At 39.3% G+C, this 16,683-nt stretch overlaps 2 protein-coding genes and 1 non-coding gene across 7 annotated transcripts in view; 2 read left to right on the top strand and 1 right to left on the bottom strand.

Annotated features, from left to right (window-relative positions):
• The window catches only part of LOC115138777 (guanine nucleotide-binding protein G(I)/G(S)/G(O) subunit gamma-2), a 32,787-nt gene extending 27,159 nt beyond the window's left edge, over positions 1–5,628 (top strand). For all 3 annotated transcript variants that reach the window (XM_029675988.2, XM_065025864.1, XM_029675987.2), the window contains one exon: positions 4,525–5,628. In XM_029675988.2, the coding sequence (XP_029531848.1) occupies positions 4,525–4,653 (129 nt within the window). In that variant the 3' untranslated portion in view covers positions 4,654–5,628. The remainder of the gene's footprint in view (positions 1–4,524) is intronic.
• Positions 5,629–7,378: 1,750 nt separating this feature from the next.
• trnal-cag (transfer RNA leucine (anticodon CAG)) lies at positions 7,379–7,461 on the bottom strand. The gene has a single exon. It is a non-coding gene; the product is annotated as a tRNA-Leu (tRNA).
• A 198-nt stretch (positions 7,462–7,659) lies between these two features.
• On the top strand, positions 7,660–16,347 carry dusp23b (dual specificity phosphatase 23b). 3 transcript variants are annotated; one of them, XM_029675985.2, is made up of 7 exons: positions 7,660–7,766; positions 11,147–11,288; positions 11,769–11,803; positions 12,434–12,517; positions 12,710–14,621; positions 15,170–15,451; positions 15,678–16,347. In XM_029675985.2, the coding sequence occupies exons 6-7, from the start codon at positions 15,182–15,184 to the stop codon at positions 15,861–15,863; spliced, it is 456 nt and encodes a 151-aa protein (XP_029531845.1). In that variant the 5' UTR covers positions 7,660–7,766; positions 11,147–11,288; positions 11,769–11,803; positions 12,434–12,517; positions 12,710–14,621; positions 15,170–15,181; the 3' UTR covers positions 15,864–16,347. The 3 variants fall into 3 exon arrangements, with proteins under 3 accessions (XP_029531845.1, XP_064881933.1, XP_064881934.1); XM_065025861.1 differs by having other exon boundaries at positions 7,664–7,761; XM_065025862.1 differs by lacking the exon at positions 7,660–7,766 and adding an exon at positions 7,832–7,852.
• The last annotated feature ends 336 nt before the right edge of the window (positions 16,348–16,683 follow it).

Genomic DNA, 16,683 nt, shown 5'->3' with positions numbered 1-16,683 from the left:
AAATCAATCTCTCCAGAAATAAGTCTCTCACTGTTGCCACTTGTTATAGACCCCTCTCAGCCCCCAGCTGTGCCCTGGACACCATGTGTCAATTGATTGCCCCCAGTCTATCTTCAGAGTTCGTACTGTTAGGTGACCTAAACTGGGATATGTTCAGCACCCTGGCCGTCCTACAATCTAAACTAGATGCCCTCAATCTCACACAAATGATCAAGGAACCTACCAGGTACAACCCTAAATCCGTAAACATTGGCACCCTCATAGATATCATCCTGACCAACTTGCCCTCTAAATACACCTCTGCTGTCATCAACCAGGATCTCAGCAATCACTGCCTCTTTGCCTGCGTCTGTAAGGGGCCTGCTGTCAAAACGACCACCCCTCATCACTGTCAAATGCTCCTTAAAACACTTCAGCGAGCAGGCCTTTCTAATCAACCTGGCCTGGGTATCCTGGAAGGATATTGACATCATCCCGTCAGTAGAGGATGCCTGGTTATTCTTTAAAAGTGCTTTCCTCACCATCTTAAATAAGCATGCACCATTCAAAAAATGTAGAACAAAGAACAGATATAGCCCTTGGTTCACTCCAGACTTCACTGCCCATGACCAGCACAAAAACATCCTGTGGCGTACTGTATTAGCATTGAATAGTCACCACGATATGCAACTTTTCAGGGAAGTCAGGAACCAATATACAGTCAGTTAGGAAAGCAAAGGCTAGCTTTTTCAAACAGAAATTTGTATCCTGCAGCACTAATTCCAAAAAGGGACACCGTAAAGTCCATGGAGAATAAGGGCACCTCCTCCCAGCTACCCACTAACTCTAATGAACGTATCTTCTACAGGGTAGGAAACACTGTCCCCACCGATAAATCTACGAGAATCGAGAATTTCAATAAGCATTTTTCTACGGCTGGCCATGCTTTCCACCTGGCTACCCCTACCCTGGCAAACAGCTCTGCACCCCCGCAGCAACTTGCCCAAGTCCCCTCCCCCCCGCTTCTCCTTCACCCAAATCCAGATGGCTGATGTTCTGAAAGAGCTGCAAAATCTGGATGCCTACAAATCAGCTGGGCTAGACAATCTGGACCTTCTCTTCCTAAAATTATCCGCCGAAATTGTTGCATCCCCAAATACTAGCCTGTTCAACCTCTCTTTCGTATCGTCTAAGATCCCTAAAGATTGGAAAGCTGCCACGGTCATCCACCTCTTCAAAGGGGGAGACTCTCTAGACCCAAACCGTTACAGACTTATATCCATCCTGCCCTGCTTTTCTAAAGTCTTCAAAAGCTAAGTTAACAAACAGATCACCAAACATTTAGAATCCCAACGTACCTTCTCCGCTATGCAATCTGGTTTCCAAGCTGGTCATTGTTGCACCTCAGCCACGCTCAAGGTCCTAAACGATATCATAACCGCCAGTGTTAAGAGACAATACTGTGCAGCTGTATTCATCGACCTGGCCAAGGCTTTCGACTCTGTCAATCACCACATTCTTATCGGCAGACTAAACAGCCTTAGTTTCTCAAATGACTGCCTCGCCTCGTTCACCAACTACTTCTCAGATAGAGTTCAGTGTGTCAAATCGTAGGGCCTGATGTCCGGACCTCTGGCAGTCTCTATGGCAGTGCCACAAGGTTAAATTCTCGGGCCGACTCTTTTCTATGTATACATCAATGATGTCGCTCTTGCTGCTGATGATTCTCTGATCCACCTCTATGCAGACAACATCATTCTGTATACATCTGGCCCTTCCTTGGACACTGTGTTAACAAACCTCCAAACAAGCTTCAATGCCATACAACACTCCTTCCGTGGCCTCCAACTGCTCTTAAATGCTAGTAAAACTAAATGCATGTTCTTCAACCGATTGCTGCCCACACCTGCCCGCCCATCTAGCATCACTACTCTGGACGGTTCTGACTTAGAATATGTGGACAACTACAAATACCTAGGTGTCTGGTTAGACTCTAAACTCTCCTTCCAGACTCGCATCAAGCATCTCCAATCCAAAATTAAATCTAGAATCTTTGTATTTCGCCTCCTTCACTCATGATGCCAAACATACCCTCGTAAAACTGACTATCCTACCGATCATTGACTTCAGCAATGTCATTTACAAAATAGCCTCCAACACTCTACTCAGTAAATCGGATGTAGTCTATCACAGTGCCATCTGTTTTGTCACCAAAGCCCCATATACTACCGACCACTGCGACCTGTATGATCTCGTTCGCTGGCCCTTGCTACATATCTGTCGCCAAACCCACTGGCTCCAGGTCATCTATAAGTCTTTGTTAGGTAAAGACCGGCCTTATCTCAGCTCACTAGTCTCCATAGCAACACCCACCCGTAGCACGCGCTCCAGCAGGTATATTCCACTGGTCATCCCCAAAGCCAACACCACCTTTGGCCGGCATTCCTTCCAGTTCTCTGCTGCCAAATCATTGAAGCTGGAGACTTATATCTCCCTCAGTAACTTTAAGCATCAGCTGTCAGAGCAGCTTACCGATCACTGTACCTGTACACAGCCCCTATGTAAATAGCACACCCGACTACCTCATCCCCATATTGTTACTTATTTTTTTACTCTTTTGCGCTTCAGTATATCTACTTGCACATCATCATCTGCACATCCATCACTCCAGTGTTAATGCTAAAATGTACATATTTCACCACTATGGCCTTTTTTATTGCCTTACCTCCCTAACCTTACTACATTTGCATACACTGTACACAGATTTTTATTTTGTTATTTTGACTGTACGTTTCTTTATCCCATGTGTAAGTCTGTGTTGTTGTTTTTGTTGCACTGCTTTGCTTTATCTTGGTCAGGTCGCAGTTGTAAAGAGAACTTGTTCTCAACTGGCCTACTTGGTTCCCACAGTCTCCTCTTAACAGTTGATATTGAGATGTGTTTGTTATTTGAAGTCTGTAGAGCATTTATTTGGGCTGATATTTCTAAGGCTGGTAACCCCCCCCCCCCCCCCCCTTATCACAACACAACTGATTGTATCAAATTAATTAAGAAGGAAAGAAATTCCACAAATGAACTAAGAAGGAAAGAAACTCCACAAATGAACTTTTAAGGCACACCTGTTAATTGAAATGCATTCCAGGTGACTACACCATGAAGCTGGTTGAGAGAGCGCCAAGAGTGTGAAAAGCTGTCATCAAGGCAAAGGGTGGCTATTTGAAGAATCTCAAATGGAAAATCTATTTTGATTTATTTAACACTTTTTTGGTTACTACATCATTTCATATGTGTTATTTCATAGTGTTGATGTCTTCACTATTATTCTACAATGTAGAAAATATTAAAAAATAAAGAAAAACCCTTGAATGAGTAGGTGTTCTAAAACTTTTGAACGGTTGTGTATATGACAAATCTGTAGCATCACTGCCCAAAAGGATAATACAGGTGGACCAAACATTAGAATCACCTGCTCTTTCCATGACATAGACTGACCAGGTGATTCCAAGTGAAAGCTATGATCTCTTATTGATGCCACCTGTTAAATATACTTAAATGAAGGGGAGGAGACAAGTTAAAGAAGGATTTTTAAGCCATGAGACATGGATTGTGTATGTGTGCAATTCAGAGGGTGGATGGGCAAGACAAATGTTTTAAGTGCCTTTGAACAGGGTATGGTAGTAGGTGCCCGGTGTACTGGTTTGAGTATGTCAAGAACTGCAACGCTGCTGTGTTTTTACCCTCAACCGTTTCCTGTGTGTATCAAAAATAGTCCACCACCCAAAGGACATTTTATTTAACTAGGCAAGTCAGTTAAGAACTAATTCTTATTTACAATGACAGTCTACCAGGGAAAAGTTTGTTAACTGCCTTGTTCAGGGGTAGAATGGCAGATTTTTTACCTCAGGAATTTGATCCAGCATCTTTGGGTTACTGGCATACATGAAATATGAGAAATCGGTAGAATCACTGCCTAAAAGGATATATCCGATATATGATAAATCGGTAGCATCAACTGCCTAAAAGGATATATCCGAAATATGATAAATCGGTAGCATCACTGCCTAAAAGCATATAACCGAAATATGAGAAATCGGTAGCATCACTGCCTAAAAGGATATATCCGAAATATGATAAATCGGTAGCATCACTGCCTAAAAGCATATAACCGAAATATGATAAATCGGTAGCATCACTGCCTAAAAGGATATATCCGAAATATGAGAAATCGGTAGCATCACTGCCTAAAAGGATATAACCTAAATTTGAGAATATAGGAAAGTAAGGGATATACAGAATGAGAAATTGGTTGCCCGTTCCATTACAGCACAGAATACAGTGGTAATAACATGGTGATAGTATGGTAACCAGTTATAGTTACTATGATATTACCACTTTATTCCACACTGTAATGTAAAAGTACCAACAAATCTATTGTGTCGAAGTCAAAGTCAAATTGTATGCGTGTGTGTGTGTGTGTGTGTGTGTGTGTGTGTGTGTGTGTGTGTGTGTGTGTGTGTGTGTGTGTGTGTGTGTCTTTCAATACAGGTGTCCAAAGCAGCAGCAGACTTAATGTCGTACTGCGAAGCCCATGCCAAAGAGGACCCGCTCCTGTCACCGGTGCCCGCATCCGAAAACCCTTTTAGGGAGAAGAAGTTCTTCTGTGCCATCCTGTAAACGGGGTGTGGTTTATTTGGTCTGACAGGAAGTCTGCTCATCTTGGGACATTGAACGAGGACGTTCAATATGTAGACATCTTCTAACAGAAGGGCATGGAGGAGTAGTACTGTCTCTTTCTCTACAATGGAAGCTGAAGCAGGCATTTAAAAACCACAGAGTAAGACGTAACCATTTACAGCGGTCTGATCTGACCTGATCTGAGGGCAGTTTTTGAGGGCTGTGCAGCATGTTTGATGGATCCATCCGTGTAGTCAGAGGACCACCGAAGATAGTATGGTTATCCACCCAGAAACATGATGGACAACCAATCAACCAAGTCTTCAGGTTGTGTTTAAAATAAAATTAAAATAATGAAGGAGAAAAAATAAACAAAAAAAATGTTGTGGTTCTTTTGGAACATGAAATCCAAGTGTTACGTTAAATGGTGGGTTGGGTAGATGAGCTGCTTACCACCAGATACTAACGCCTGTTTATCGGAATGTTTTTATTTTTGCTGTTGTTTATTTTATGCAGATTTTGATTCTGAGATGAATTGGTTTGGCTATATCACTTAGACAACTTTCTATACTGTATGTGATTACTGAAACAGCTATTTTAACTGTTTTTTTTTTTTTTTACATCGTTAGAATTGGTGAAAGCTGTTTTAATGGAAAGTTTGGACGTTCAATTAAGTGATATTCTTTACAGACATGTTTCTTTAAACTTCTTCTGAGAGAAGTATACAACATATATATCTGGCAATGTGGTACAGTATGTGTTTCCTTCAGATACAAGCTCTCTTTTTACTATTTGTATAAAAATACTAGCAAGTAAACTGTGTTGTGCTGTGCGTTCTGAATGTTTGTGTTTATCATTAATAATTGCATGAAATTAACTATTTTTTAATTTTATTTTTAATGTGGGGATTGTATGAACGAGGCAGCCTCCATCTGGCAGTGCCAACTGTATTAAAAAGATAACAATGACTCAAAATGGACTCCATAAGGACATCTTTGTCATAGGAAAAACGAAAGGGACAAGACTGAGCTGCAAGCCGATGATGCTTAATTTCCCAAATGGTTTAAAAGGTTATGGTTAGGGTTAAAGGTTAGATTTAGGGTTAAAGGGATAGTTCAGCCAAATTACAAAATGACACATTGGTTTCCTAACCCTCCAAACAGTCTATGGACCATGTATGACAGCAATCCATGATTTGGTTTAGTTTCCATGGCACTGTTTCCACATGCTAACGTTTTAGCATTTTGGCATAAATCCCATTAAAGTCATGGGGCCGATATTAGCATTTTTTTCACACATCATGTCCAAATCATCTAAAAGTATCTAAAAAAATGATTGTGAAGCTCAACAAAGTCACTTACAGATGTTTTGAACATGAAAATGCTAATATCGGTTCCATGGCTTGAATTTGTGCCACAAATGCTAAAACGTTAGCATGTGGAAACAGAGCCAGGGAGATTAAACCAAAGCATGGATCTACCCCTAGCTTTAACTGTTTCGTTAAATTTAGGGCATAGGTTGTCCGTTTTAGATTTTGGCTAGTCGGATGCTGGTCAGAAAAGTCCCTTTAATTTGGTCTCCCTCTCATGCTATAGCAATACCTGGTTCTGACTGGCAAGGTATATTTCCATAGCACTTTGCACATAAAGCTACTAGCTAGTTGGAGTATAAGACATCATTGAACATTCACATTCACATGGGCCAGACTATGTGGGTTATTCATAAAACTATATAAACATGTATACAGCAGCCAATCAAACTGCAAGGAGAAATCTAGTAGACATTGCAGACTGTGCAGAAACTGACATAGGTTTTAGTCCCTTCATCAGAAAACAAGAGGTAGGCCTACACATTTCATGAGGAACATGGCATCCTACCATATTCATAATCATTCATATTTATAATCTTGGCAAGTAAACATACTGCATGCCCAAATAAATGAACAAAGTAGCACCTAAGAAGTGATTCTTTTTGGGGTGCACTGCAGCATTGCAGAAAACTGTTGTGTGTAAAAAAATAAATGTATATAATAACTGTAACTATAATAATAATAACTCAAACTCTAAAACCCCATTTATCACCCGGTGCTAACATGGGTCCTTTGTCCTGACCTTGCCTACATTCTGAAAAGTGTCTACACATGGTATTAAAATGTGTCTGTTATCTGTCCACTGTGTCTGCATTGTGACAAGATTTCCTGGTCCCTCTATCCAAGGGCCTTCATGGGCCGCCTGCTGCCCATCCCTAAACTAGACCATAAGTAGGTAACATAACATGTCTTGGAGGTGCTCAGAAATATGTAAACGTATATTTCATATAGCTCTGAGGCCAGGCTGTAATATAATATAATTGTATCATATTTGGATAATCCGTGAGCATAAAATTACAAAAAATAAAAATAATCTGGAGCTTTTCTTTAAGGGAATAGGGTGAATTTGCCTCTAGTCACTGATCTTGGGTCCATTTAGCATTTAGCATGGTTAAGGATAGGAAGCTGATCCTAAATCTGTTTTTAGGAGAAACTTCACCCTTGCAGTTTGATGAGCTTCTATTTGTTGCAGTTTAGTGCCCTGGTGTGGATAACAGCTCCAACATAATTTTCAACATTTTATTTATACTGATTTAGTATTGCGTTCGTTGCTAGGATAAAATAACTTACTTGTAGCTGGGGATCTTACTAACATCGACGCACTTGTCTGATTCAGTTTGGGGGAAAAAAAGAATTTGTCAGAAGTGGGATTCGAACCCACGCCTCCAGGGGAGACTGCGACCTGAACGCAGCGCCTTAGACCGCTCGGCCATCCTGACATACAATGAAGTTCGAATGTATATCATTTTAACCTTAGAAAGTAATGACGTTAACCTCGAGTAGAATCAAAACGAACATATATACGGTTATTGGTTTTATTACAGTGGCAGGATTTGTTCAGAATATATATTTTTTAGTACTTGCTAACTGGTTGAAGTTACTCACGTGTTGTATTCAACGATTTAGAAACCAGGAAATATCCGAGTTTCCTAGTTCCGACGATCACTTGAACGCGGCACAAGGAGCGACACAAATCTTTGACGTCGTGGTGCAAGAGAAGGCAGAAGAAAGAAGCTCCAGTAGGGTTTGTGTACTTTGATGTTTAACGTTGTTATTATAACGTTACCCTGTTTAACAAGACATCACCTACGCCCAACTTTAGCCGTTTAGGTAGTTAGCTAAAACGTTAATTTGACGTTTTTTTTATACATTTCTCGAGAAATGTACTTATTGTAAGTGTATATTGCTTGAATTAATTCAATTAACAGTGGTTAGTATACGTTACTAACTAGCTGGCAACCTACCTAATAAACTTCACTTGAAAGATATCGAGCAAATGTTCTGTTGTTACATTTGGTCTTTTGGCAATATAGCTAGCTAGTTTATCATGTTTTTTGCTCACCGAGGGACGCCAACTTTTTGGCATGGGCGTTTACTGTGGGGATTTCTTTAGCTAGCTAGTCCCATTATTAGCAGAGATAACTAGCTATATATGCTCTTTATAAGCTAACTAGCTAAGTAGTAACGTTAGCTACTAACTAACTTTAGCTGCTTTTGAGTGTGTTGAAGTGTGTCCAGGTCACACATGAAAGACGAAACCTTTAGCTAGCCAGTTATACCAACAGTTTGTTACTCTTTGTCCAAGTATCATGCTCTCTCCCAGTGGAGTGGAGGTCTACTAATTTAGGTTTAGGCTCAGTAATCTGTCCAAAATCCTATACATCAACGAGGCCAGAGGGGGGCATCTGAATTCACATTGGGACTGGCAGTGAATAGAACACTATGGTTGAGTTACAGTAATAGAACACTATAGTTACAGTAATAGAACACTATGGTTGAGTTACAGTAATAGAACACTATAGTTACAGTAATAGAACACTATGGTTGAGTTATAGTAATAGAACACTATAGTTATAGTATTTTTTTGTTGTTTACTTTTCTGCTCTTTTGCACACCAGTATCTCTACCTGTACATGATCATCTGATCATTTATCACTCCAGTGTTAATCTGCTAAATTGTAATTATTTGCCTACCTCCTCATGCCTTTTGCACACAATGTATATAGACTCTTTTTTTCCCTACTGTGTTATTGACTTGTTTATTGTTTACTCCATGTGTAACTCTGTGTTGTTGTCTGTTCACACTGCTATGCTTTATCTTGGCCAGGTCGCAGTTGTAAATGAGAACTTGTTCTCAACTAGCCTACCTGGTTAAATAAAGGTGAAATATATATATATATTTTTTAATAGTTACAGTAATAGAACACTATAGTTACAGTAATAGAACACTATGGTTACAGTAATAGAACACTATGGTTACAGTAATAGAACACTATGGTTACAGTAATATAACACAGGTTGAGTTACAGTGAATAGAACACAGGTTGAGTTACAGTAATAGAACACTATGGTTACAGTAATAGAACACAGGTTGAGTTACAGTGAATAGAACACTATGGTTGAGTTACAGTAATAGAACACTATGGTTACAGTAATAGAACACAGGTTGAGTTACAGTAATAGAACACAGGTTGAGTTACAGTAATAGAACACTATGGTTGAGTTACAGTAATAGAACACATGTTGAGTTACAGTAATAGGCAATGAAACCATTTCTGAAATGGAATTCTAAATACAGGTGTATTTAATTGCTTTGTAAACTGAATGGGTTCACATACAAAGCATAAAGCTTTATACTGACATTAACAAAGCATAATTCTAGTCATATGGATCATAAGGTTAACTTATAAGACAAACCATGAACAAAGAAATGCCTAGGAAATTAGAATATATAATAAATCACCTGTTAGCATGAGTGGCAGTGTGCATCGTTTTCCTTTCTGTTTTCCATGAGTTTGCCTACAACTCCAGCACCTGCGGAAAGTACCTAGATGTGCGTATGTTCTTCAGCTTTTGTACCAATGTAAATAAGACAGAATTCCTGAGAAGACAATCAACTCCATTGCATAGAACTGCAACAAACACTCAAACTGGACAGTTTTATCTCAATCTTTTCATTCAAAGACACAATCATGGACACTTACTGACAGTTGTGGCTGCTCTGCATGATGTATTGTTGTCTCTACCTTCTTGCCCTTTGTGCTGTTGTCTGTGCCCAATAATGTTTGTACCATGTTTTGTGCTGCTGCCATGTTGTGTTGCTACCATGTTGTTGTCATGTTGTGTTGCTACCATGCTGTGTTGTCATGTGTTGCTGCCATGCTATGTTGTTGTCTTAGGTGTCTCTTTATGTAGTGTTGTGTTGACTCTCTTGTCTTGATGTGTGTTTTGTCCTATATTCTTTATTTAATGTATTTTTTATTTTGAATCCCTGCCCCCGTCCCAGCAGGAGGCCTTTTGCCTTATGATAGGACATCATTGTAAATAAGAATTTGTTGTTAACTGACTTGCCTAGTTAAATAAAGGTTAAATAAAAGTTCAGAGTTCACCTGTTCAGATACAAGTAACCATAGACGCAATGCATCCATAAAGCTATCAGAGTTATCCTATCAGGGTTATCCTATCAGAGTTATCCTCAGTGAACATGTTTCAGATAACAATACATCCATAAAGCTATCACAGTTCTCTTCAGTGAACAAGTGTCAGATAGAGACCAAACATGGACATAATAACATTAGTCAGTCCTCTGAATACTGTAACAAGAGGGGGAAGAGTTGACTAGTCATGGGGCATTGTCCTTTGTGCTTTCCTTGTGTTCCTGGACAATTTGCCATGCAGCTCCAGCTGAGTTGGGACCGAGCCCACAGTCTGTTATAAATCGTGATTACATGTGCTCTTTCATAACAAATGCTCTAATAATTTTAACTATGTGTTGTTTTTGTGGAATACAAATGTGTATAAAAAAAAATTACACAAAAAACTTCTAAAATATTTGACTGCTAAGTGGTAGCATTCTTGTTCTACTTTTGTAAATAAAGTGGTGGTTTGTTGAGGAGAAGAACTTCAAGCAAAGATTTGTTAACTAGCTAACTTAGCTGGCCAACTTTAGCTAGCTAACATCAGCTATTTGACTAATCCTCCATGGATATGGTACGTTTAAATGTCAACCTGTTGTAGCTCTGTGTGTGTGTGTGTGTGTGTGTGTGTGTGTGTGTGTGTGTGTGTGTGTGTGTGTGTGTGTGTGTGTGTGTGTGTGTGTGTGTGTGTGTGTGTGTGTGTGTGAATTACCCCAGAGCATCTGTAAATTGCTGGATGCGATGCAGGAACGGTAACCTAAGGGAAGCTGGCCAACTTTAGTAGTACAGAAGGAGGAGTACAGAAGTTAATCAGCCTACTGACTGAGAAATGAAATAGCCTATGTTGCTGTCTCTCTATCTCTCTCCGTATGTCTGCCTGACTCCCAGATTGCCGAGGGGCAACATAGACTTAGCCTAGCAAGTACATTGACTAACTTAGTAAAGAACTTAGGTAATGGTTAATCATGATTCGTCTCTGTCTTTACAGGTCCTGGAACATGTCAATGGCCTAATGCATGTCCTCTAAAGCAGTGCCTGGCCACCCACTAAGTTACCAGTGATCTATTCTGCCACATCCCAGGGAACTGAGAGAGCAGAACTACCCCTCCTTAAATCCATAGTCATTGACAGTAAGTTTTGTGTGCAAAATTGTTTTGTTTTTTCATATGTTTGATAATCTGATATGTAATGTGTATTGATTCCTACTAACCAGCTTTGTAAGAGCTAGGTTTGTACTAGCAATGCTGATTATCATGAATGTGTTTTTCACTGAGACTTTCCCCAAGAGACATGCTATTCAGCTGCCTATGATTTCCTGATCTTACATTCTTAGAGAAGAAGTTGCTATTTAGAACCTAAAAGGGTTCATCGGCTGTCCACATAGGTGAACCCTTTGAAGAACCATTTTTGCTTCAATCTAGAACCTTTTCTAAAAAAAGGTTCTACCTGGAACCAAAAAAAGGGTTCTCCTATGGGGACAGCCGGGGAAAAAAACCATTTGGAACCCTTTATTCTAAGAATGTAGTGTAAGTAGATCCAATTGAAATCACTGTTTTAATAATATACATTTGTGAAGCAAATATAAACTTATTTTAACTTTTTTTTTTCAGGTGTAAAACCCTTGATTCAAAAGACACATCCATTGGTGAGTCATGTAAAGTTTCTTCCATTTTGCGCTTGCTCATTCTCCCTGTCGCTCACTTAAACTCACACTCGCGCAGTTACAGAGAAGATTAAGATATTTGCCAATTACACCCATTACTAACAATGTTTGTTGCAGGAATGATATGACAGGCACATATCTTTAGAAAAAATATAATATTTTATTACCTTTTTACACATACTTGCATTTTTGCATTTACCTTTCATTTTTTAAGACTGTCCTCAAATGAGGGGACCTTTGGATTATGGAGCGGTGTGTTAATATAACGTTTTTTAAATATTACCACATGTATTAGGATTAGGCTAAACTTGACCATTTAGAGATGAGTAAAAAAAAAAATCATAATCCAACTACTGTCTAATTTTGATATCCTCATAAAATGTTTCCGATTGATGATTTAATGAAATTATGTCCCACTTCAATAATGAAGGGACATAGGAGGAGCAAACATGCCTAAGGAAATGTGAACAGTTGACATAGACAATCAGACATTTTTAATAGATTCTGACTGTTAAAGATATTTTACTGTGCATTACTGTTCTGTTGTGTCCTGCATGCCCACATTATGCCAATCGATCATTTATTTTCTTCTCTTTTTGTTCTTGCAATAAGTGTCAAGACAAGCCAGAAAACTCAGGAGGTTGATGTGTTGTGGGCCATCTGTAAAGTCCTAAAATATGTCCCTGAGGATGCAAAGTATGTATATGAGCAAGTTGCTCTTTTTTGAAAGCATCTCTAAGTGATAACTGCGACAAACTTCTTCAACCTGTACCATGGAATTACTTTTAGGTAGCTGAGTTCACAAAGTTTCTTCAGGAATGTCCTTCTCGTTTTCTTTTAAAATCTTAAATTAATAAATTTGTAATACGCTGACTCTCTTCACTGCAGATCTGACCCATCACACCACTCTTCAAGAGGGCCACTACGCTCCAGATTGTCTTCTGTCCTTCTGGCCTTTATATACTCTGTGTCGCTCACTCTATGGGTGAATTACGAATCAATTACTGTATGCAGATGTGCAAAAAAATTGTGATGAAGATTTTGTTTTGCTATTGCTTGTTATTGTTTTGCTATCTGTTTTAAATGTAAGATGATTTAGCAGATTTAAACTTGAATTGGTGACTATGGAAACAGATAGAAATGTAATTAACCATATTTTCAATATCCAACATTATCCTCTGCAATACTTTTTACTGTAGGTAATACGCTGTAGTCAGGTGGTCGTTACCAGGTTATGATGAGGTCTTAACTATAACCAGTAGACAACATAATATAGCACATAATATATTGGTCAGAATTATGACCAGCAGGTCAGATAGAGCTCACAATTATGACCAACTGGTCGTATGGCGGTCACAAAAAGGTTTTCACAAAGGTTTTGTTCAATCAAATCAAATGTCATTGTCACATGCGCCGAATATCTTACAGTGAATGCTTACTTTCAAGCCCAACAATTCAGTTTTAAGAAAAATACTCCCAAAAAAAGAAAATAAATAAAAGTAACAAATATATAAAGAGCAGCAGTAAAATAACAATAGCGAGGCTATATACAGGGGGTACCAGTACAGAGTCAATGTGCCGGGGCACCGGTTAGTCGAGGTCATTGAGGTAATATGTACATGTCGGTAGAGTTATTAAAGTGACTATGCTTAGTTAGAAATGGGACACTGGGACCTGTATGATGCCGCTAAGGTGGCAGTTGGAGGCCAGCTCCAGACCCTTACTGCAATCTCTCTGCCGCAACGGTCCAATTAAAAACCAATGGCTTCCGCCGCGACGTTGGCAACGCATGTCATCACAGAATAAGGAGCTATAAACAAGTTCTGACTACAAGGAGTACATCTACGACCAGAAGTGACTTTTCAAAGCAGGTTAGAAGAATTTACGCAGCAGGTTAGAATAATTACCGTGAGGGGTTAGGATACTTAGTTTAAGTTTAGGAAAGGGGTTAGAGTTCGCTAAAATGCCCCCCTAACTACAAAAGGTCCCAACAAATGATGTATATAAACCCTAGATTGTTGATGCTATGTATTGGCCAATGGGAGGCTTTAAAGCCACTGATGACGCCATATTGGCACTCCTCAGAAGAAGCAGTCCTCTGTCGGAATTTATGGAATTATACAGTATTGCAATTAAATGTTTCAAGCACAAAATTACATGCATTTAAGTATTTTTGTTGTTGACAGTAACATTAGTACTGTAACGACCCGGGTGGTTTACACCAATGTAATGAAACAGGCAGGGAGCAGGTCTCGAACCCTCGACCTTCAAGCCCGAGGTCCGGCGCGCTATCGACTGTGCCGCAAAAGCATGCTCTTGCGGCAGAGTTGATTTCCGCGTTTATAAACCCAGGGTCGTTACAGTACTTTTTTTTTAATCATTCTTTTAAGATTTTATTTGTATGTTTCGTTCAGATAATAATAATGCATTAAGGTGTCTGTAATATAATAAACGTGGCAAAAACAAATGTAGACATTATAAATGCATTTCTGTACAGTAACTTCCCAAACATTTTTTTTAAACAAGGTGAGGAGTGCCAAGATGGAGGTGCCGTGGCATCAAAACAGTGCCCCCATAATATTGTCTAGTGTATGTATAAATTATTGTTCAGCGCCCTTTACACATCTTTGTCGTCATCGTTCTAAAGACGGATTAAGCTCCAGTGTAGGTTGTGTTCTATGTTGTTTAACGGGACATCACCCACCACACCCTGACTTTAGTCGTTTAGCTAGCTACGAAACCTTTTCACGCCAGATCTGACGTTTTTATACACGGATTTCTTCAGAAAACAATACTGAATGTAAGTAAATGCATGAATGAATTGACAGGTGCCAGTAGCATGCTAGCTAGCAACCTATTTGATCAACTTTACGTAAAGATAGCTAGTAAGCAAACTTGATATTACATTTGGATTTTTGGCAATATAGAAAATGTTAGTGTATCTGTTTTTTTGTACACAGTTGACGTCCACCGTTTGTCATGGACGCTTATGGATTTATGTAGCTAACTCAACTAGTAGCTACTACTACTACTAACTAGCTGCTTTTGAGTGGGTTGAAGTGTCAAAGTCACAGATGAAAGGGGAAATCTTTAGTTAACTAGTTATACCAACCGTTTGTTTATAATAAACCTTGTTCGAGTATCATGCGGTCTCCCAGTGGAGTATAATTCAACTCGGCCAGATTTCAGTCATCTTTCCTAAATACTACACAACCGAAGCCAAACAGTTTCACCGTTGTAACGTTAACACAGCAATGGGTTTATGGGCATCTGAATGCACATTGTGACTGGCTGTGAATATGAGATTATTGAATGGTAAAACAATCTCTACATTTCACAATATTTCAGATTGACTTTGCCATGGCCTGTAGTCCACCCCCTAATTTCTCCTGGGTCGAACCTAAAAAGTTGGCAGGACTGGCTCTCCCTCGAATGACTGCCCACTACCAATACCTTCTGGACAATGGCATTCAACACCTGGTCTGCTTGTGTGAGAAAAAACCTCCAAACTATGATACCGTCCCAGGAGTGAAACTACACCACATCAAGATAATAGACTTCACCCCACCAACTCCAGAACAAATTCAGAGGTTTCTGTCTATTGTGGAGGAATCGAATGCTAAAGGCGAGGTAAGGGTTCAGTTTAAGAAGTGTTCAGTTACCCATTATTCAGCTACTACATCAGAGGACCTCCTTACTTCTTTTCTGACACACGAAACCAAACAAACATTGACCACAGTGGTCACAGTCAAAATGTACACAGTTTAATTATTGTCAACCATTGATGTACATTAACACACATCCTTCTGTATCTTTATCTATGTAAGTCAACCACATGTATTTCTCTCTGCTGTAGGGTGTAGCTGTTCACTGTATGCATGGCCATGGGAGGACAGGGACCATGTTGGCCTGCTATCTGGTGAAGACCAGGCAGATCTCAGGCATCGACGCCATCAGTGAGATCAGAAGACTACGTCACGGCTCTATTGAGACACACGACCAGGAGAAAGCAGTGGTGCAGTTTTACCAGCGCATTAAATAACTGTTAAATCATTTTAAAGGGGAAATCAACTTGTATACCTGTACTGTACACATCTATAACTTGACCAATTGAAGTGGACAAATTTAAAAAGGGGGACACATTTTATATATTGTAGCTGCATTTCTTCTTTAAAGCTGCTACTCAGGTTTGGAACTACATGGATTTTTTTAGGAGTGCCTGTTTTGAACTCTGGGAAGGTGTCCTGAATTGTATGGGAAGTAATACGGTACATCTATAATGTGTACCATGACCGCTGTGCCTCTGCATTGCTCACTCTTTGGGGTTTTAGGCTGGGTATCTATAATGCACTTTGTGACAACTGCTGATGTAAAATGGGCTTTTATAAAACACATTTGATTGCTGTTGTAAATTTGCCAAAAATAACCATTAATTTATTACAAAAAATCCATTAATAATGTACCTACGTTTTTATTTTAGTTCAATTAAACAACGGACTCATGCAATAAGCATTTGTGGCTCACCACCTGGATTCGGTCTTATGTAGCAACATTTGAAATTTTTACATTGGATAAAAAGTAGAGACTCAGAGCTACAACATGGCATATCATACACTGCATTTTTGAGGAACAATGGATAAGTAATTCTGCTTTGAAAGTTGATATACTTGTAAACTCACTTTTGAGAAAATGGCCTTTGAATGTTTTGGTACCTACTGGAGAGCGCTACTTTGTCTATATTGTCTATACACATTCAGCACTGTTCACACACTCTTAAGCCAGCCCCACCCATCTCTTTTTAAGGATTCACATGTGCAGTCATGCACTGAACAGTGAGTAGTGTAGTAAAGATTAAGACTTAA

Source organism: Oncorhynchus nerka, linkage group LG12 (genome assembly GCF_034236695.1).
Source record: "Oncorhynchus nerka isolate Pitt River linkage group LG12, Oner_Uvic_2.0, whole genome shotgun sequence".
Taxonomy (NCBI): Eukaryota; Metazoa; Chordata; class Actinopteri; order Salmoniformes; family Salmonidae; genus Oncorhynchus; species Oncorhynchus nerka.
Note: the sequence above shows the minus strand (reverse complement) of the source record. Positions and strands in the feature narration are given on the sequence as shown.

Coding starts and splice junctions, on each gene's coding strand:
- dusp23b (XM_029675985.2), top strand. CDS start 15,182: ATGGCCTGTAGTCCACCCCCTAATTTCTCCTGGGTCGAACCTAAAAAG. Junction 15,452..15,677: donor AATCGAATGCTAAAGGCGAG/GTAAGGGTTCAG, acceptor TCTCTGCTGTAG/GGTGTAGCTGTTCACTGTAT.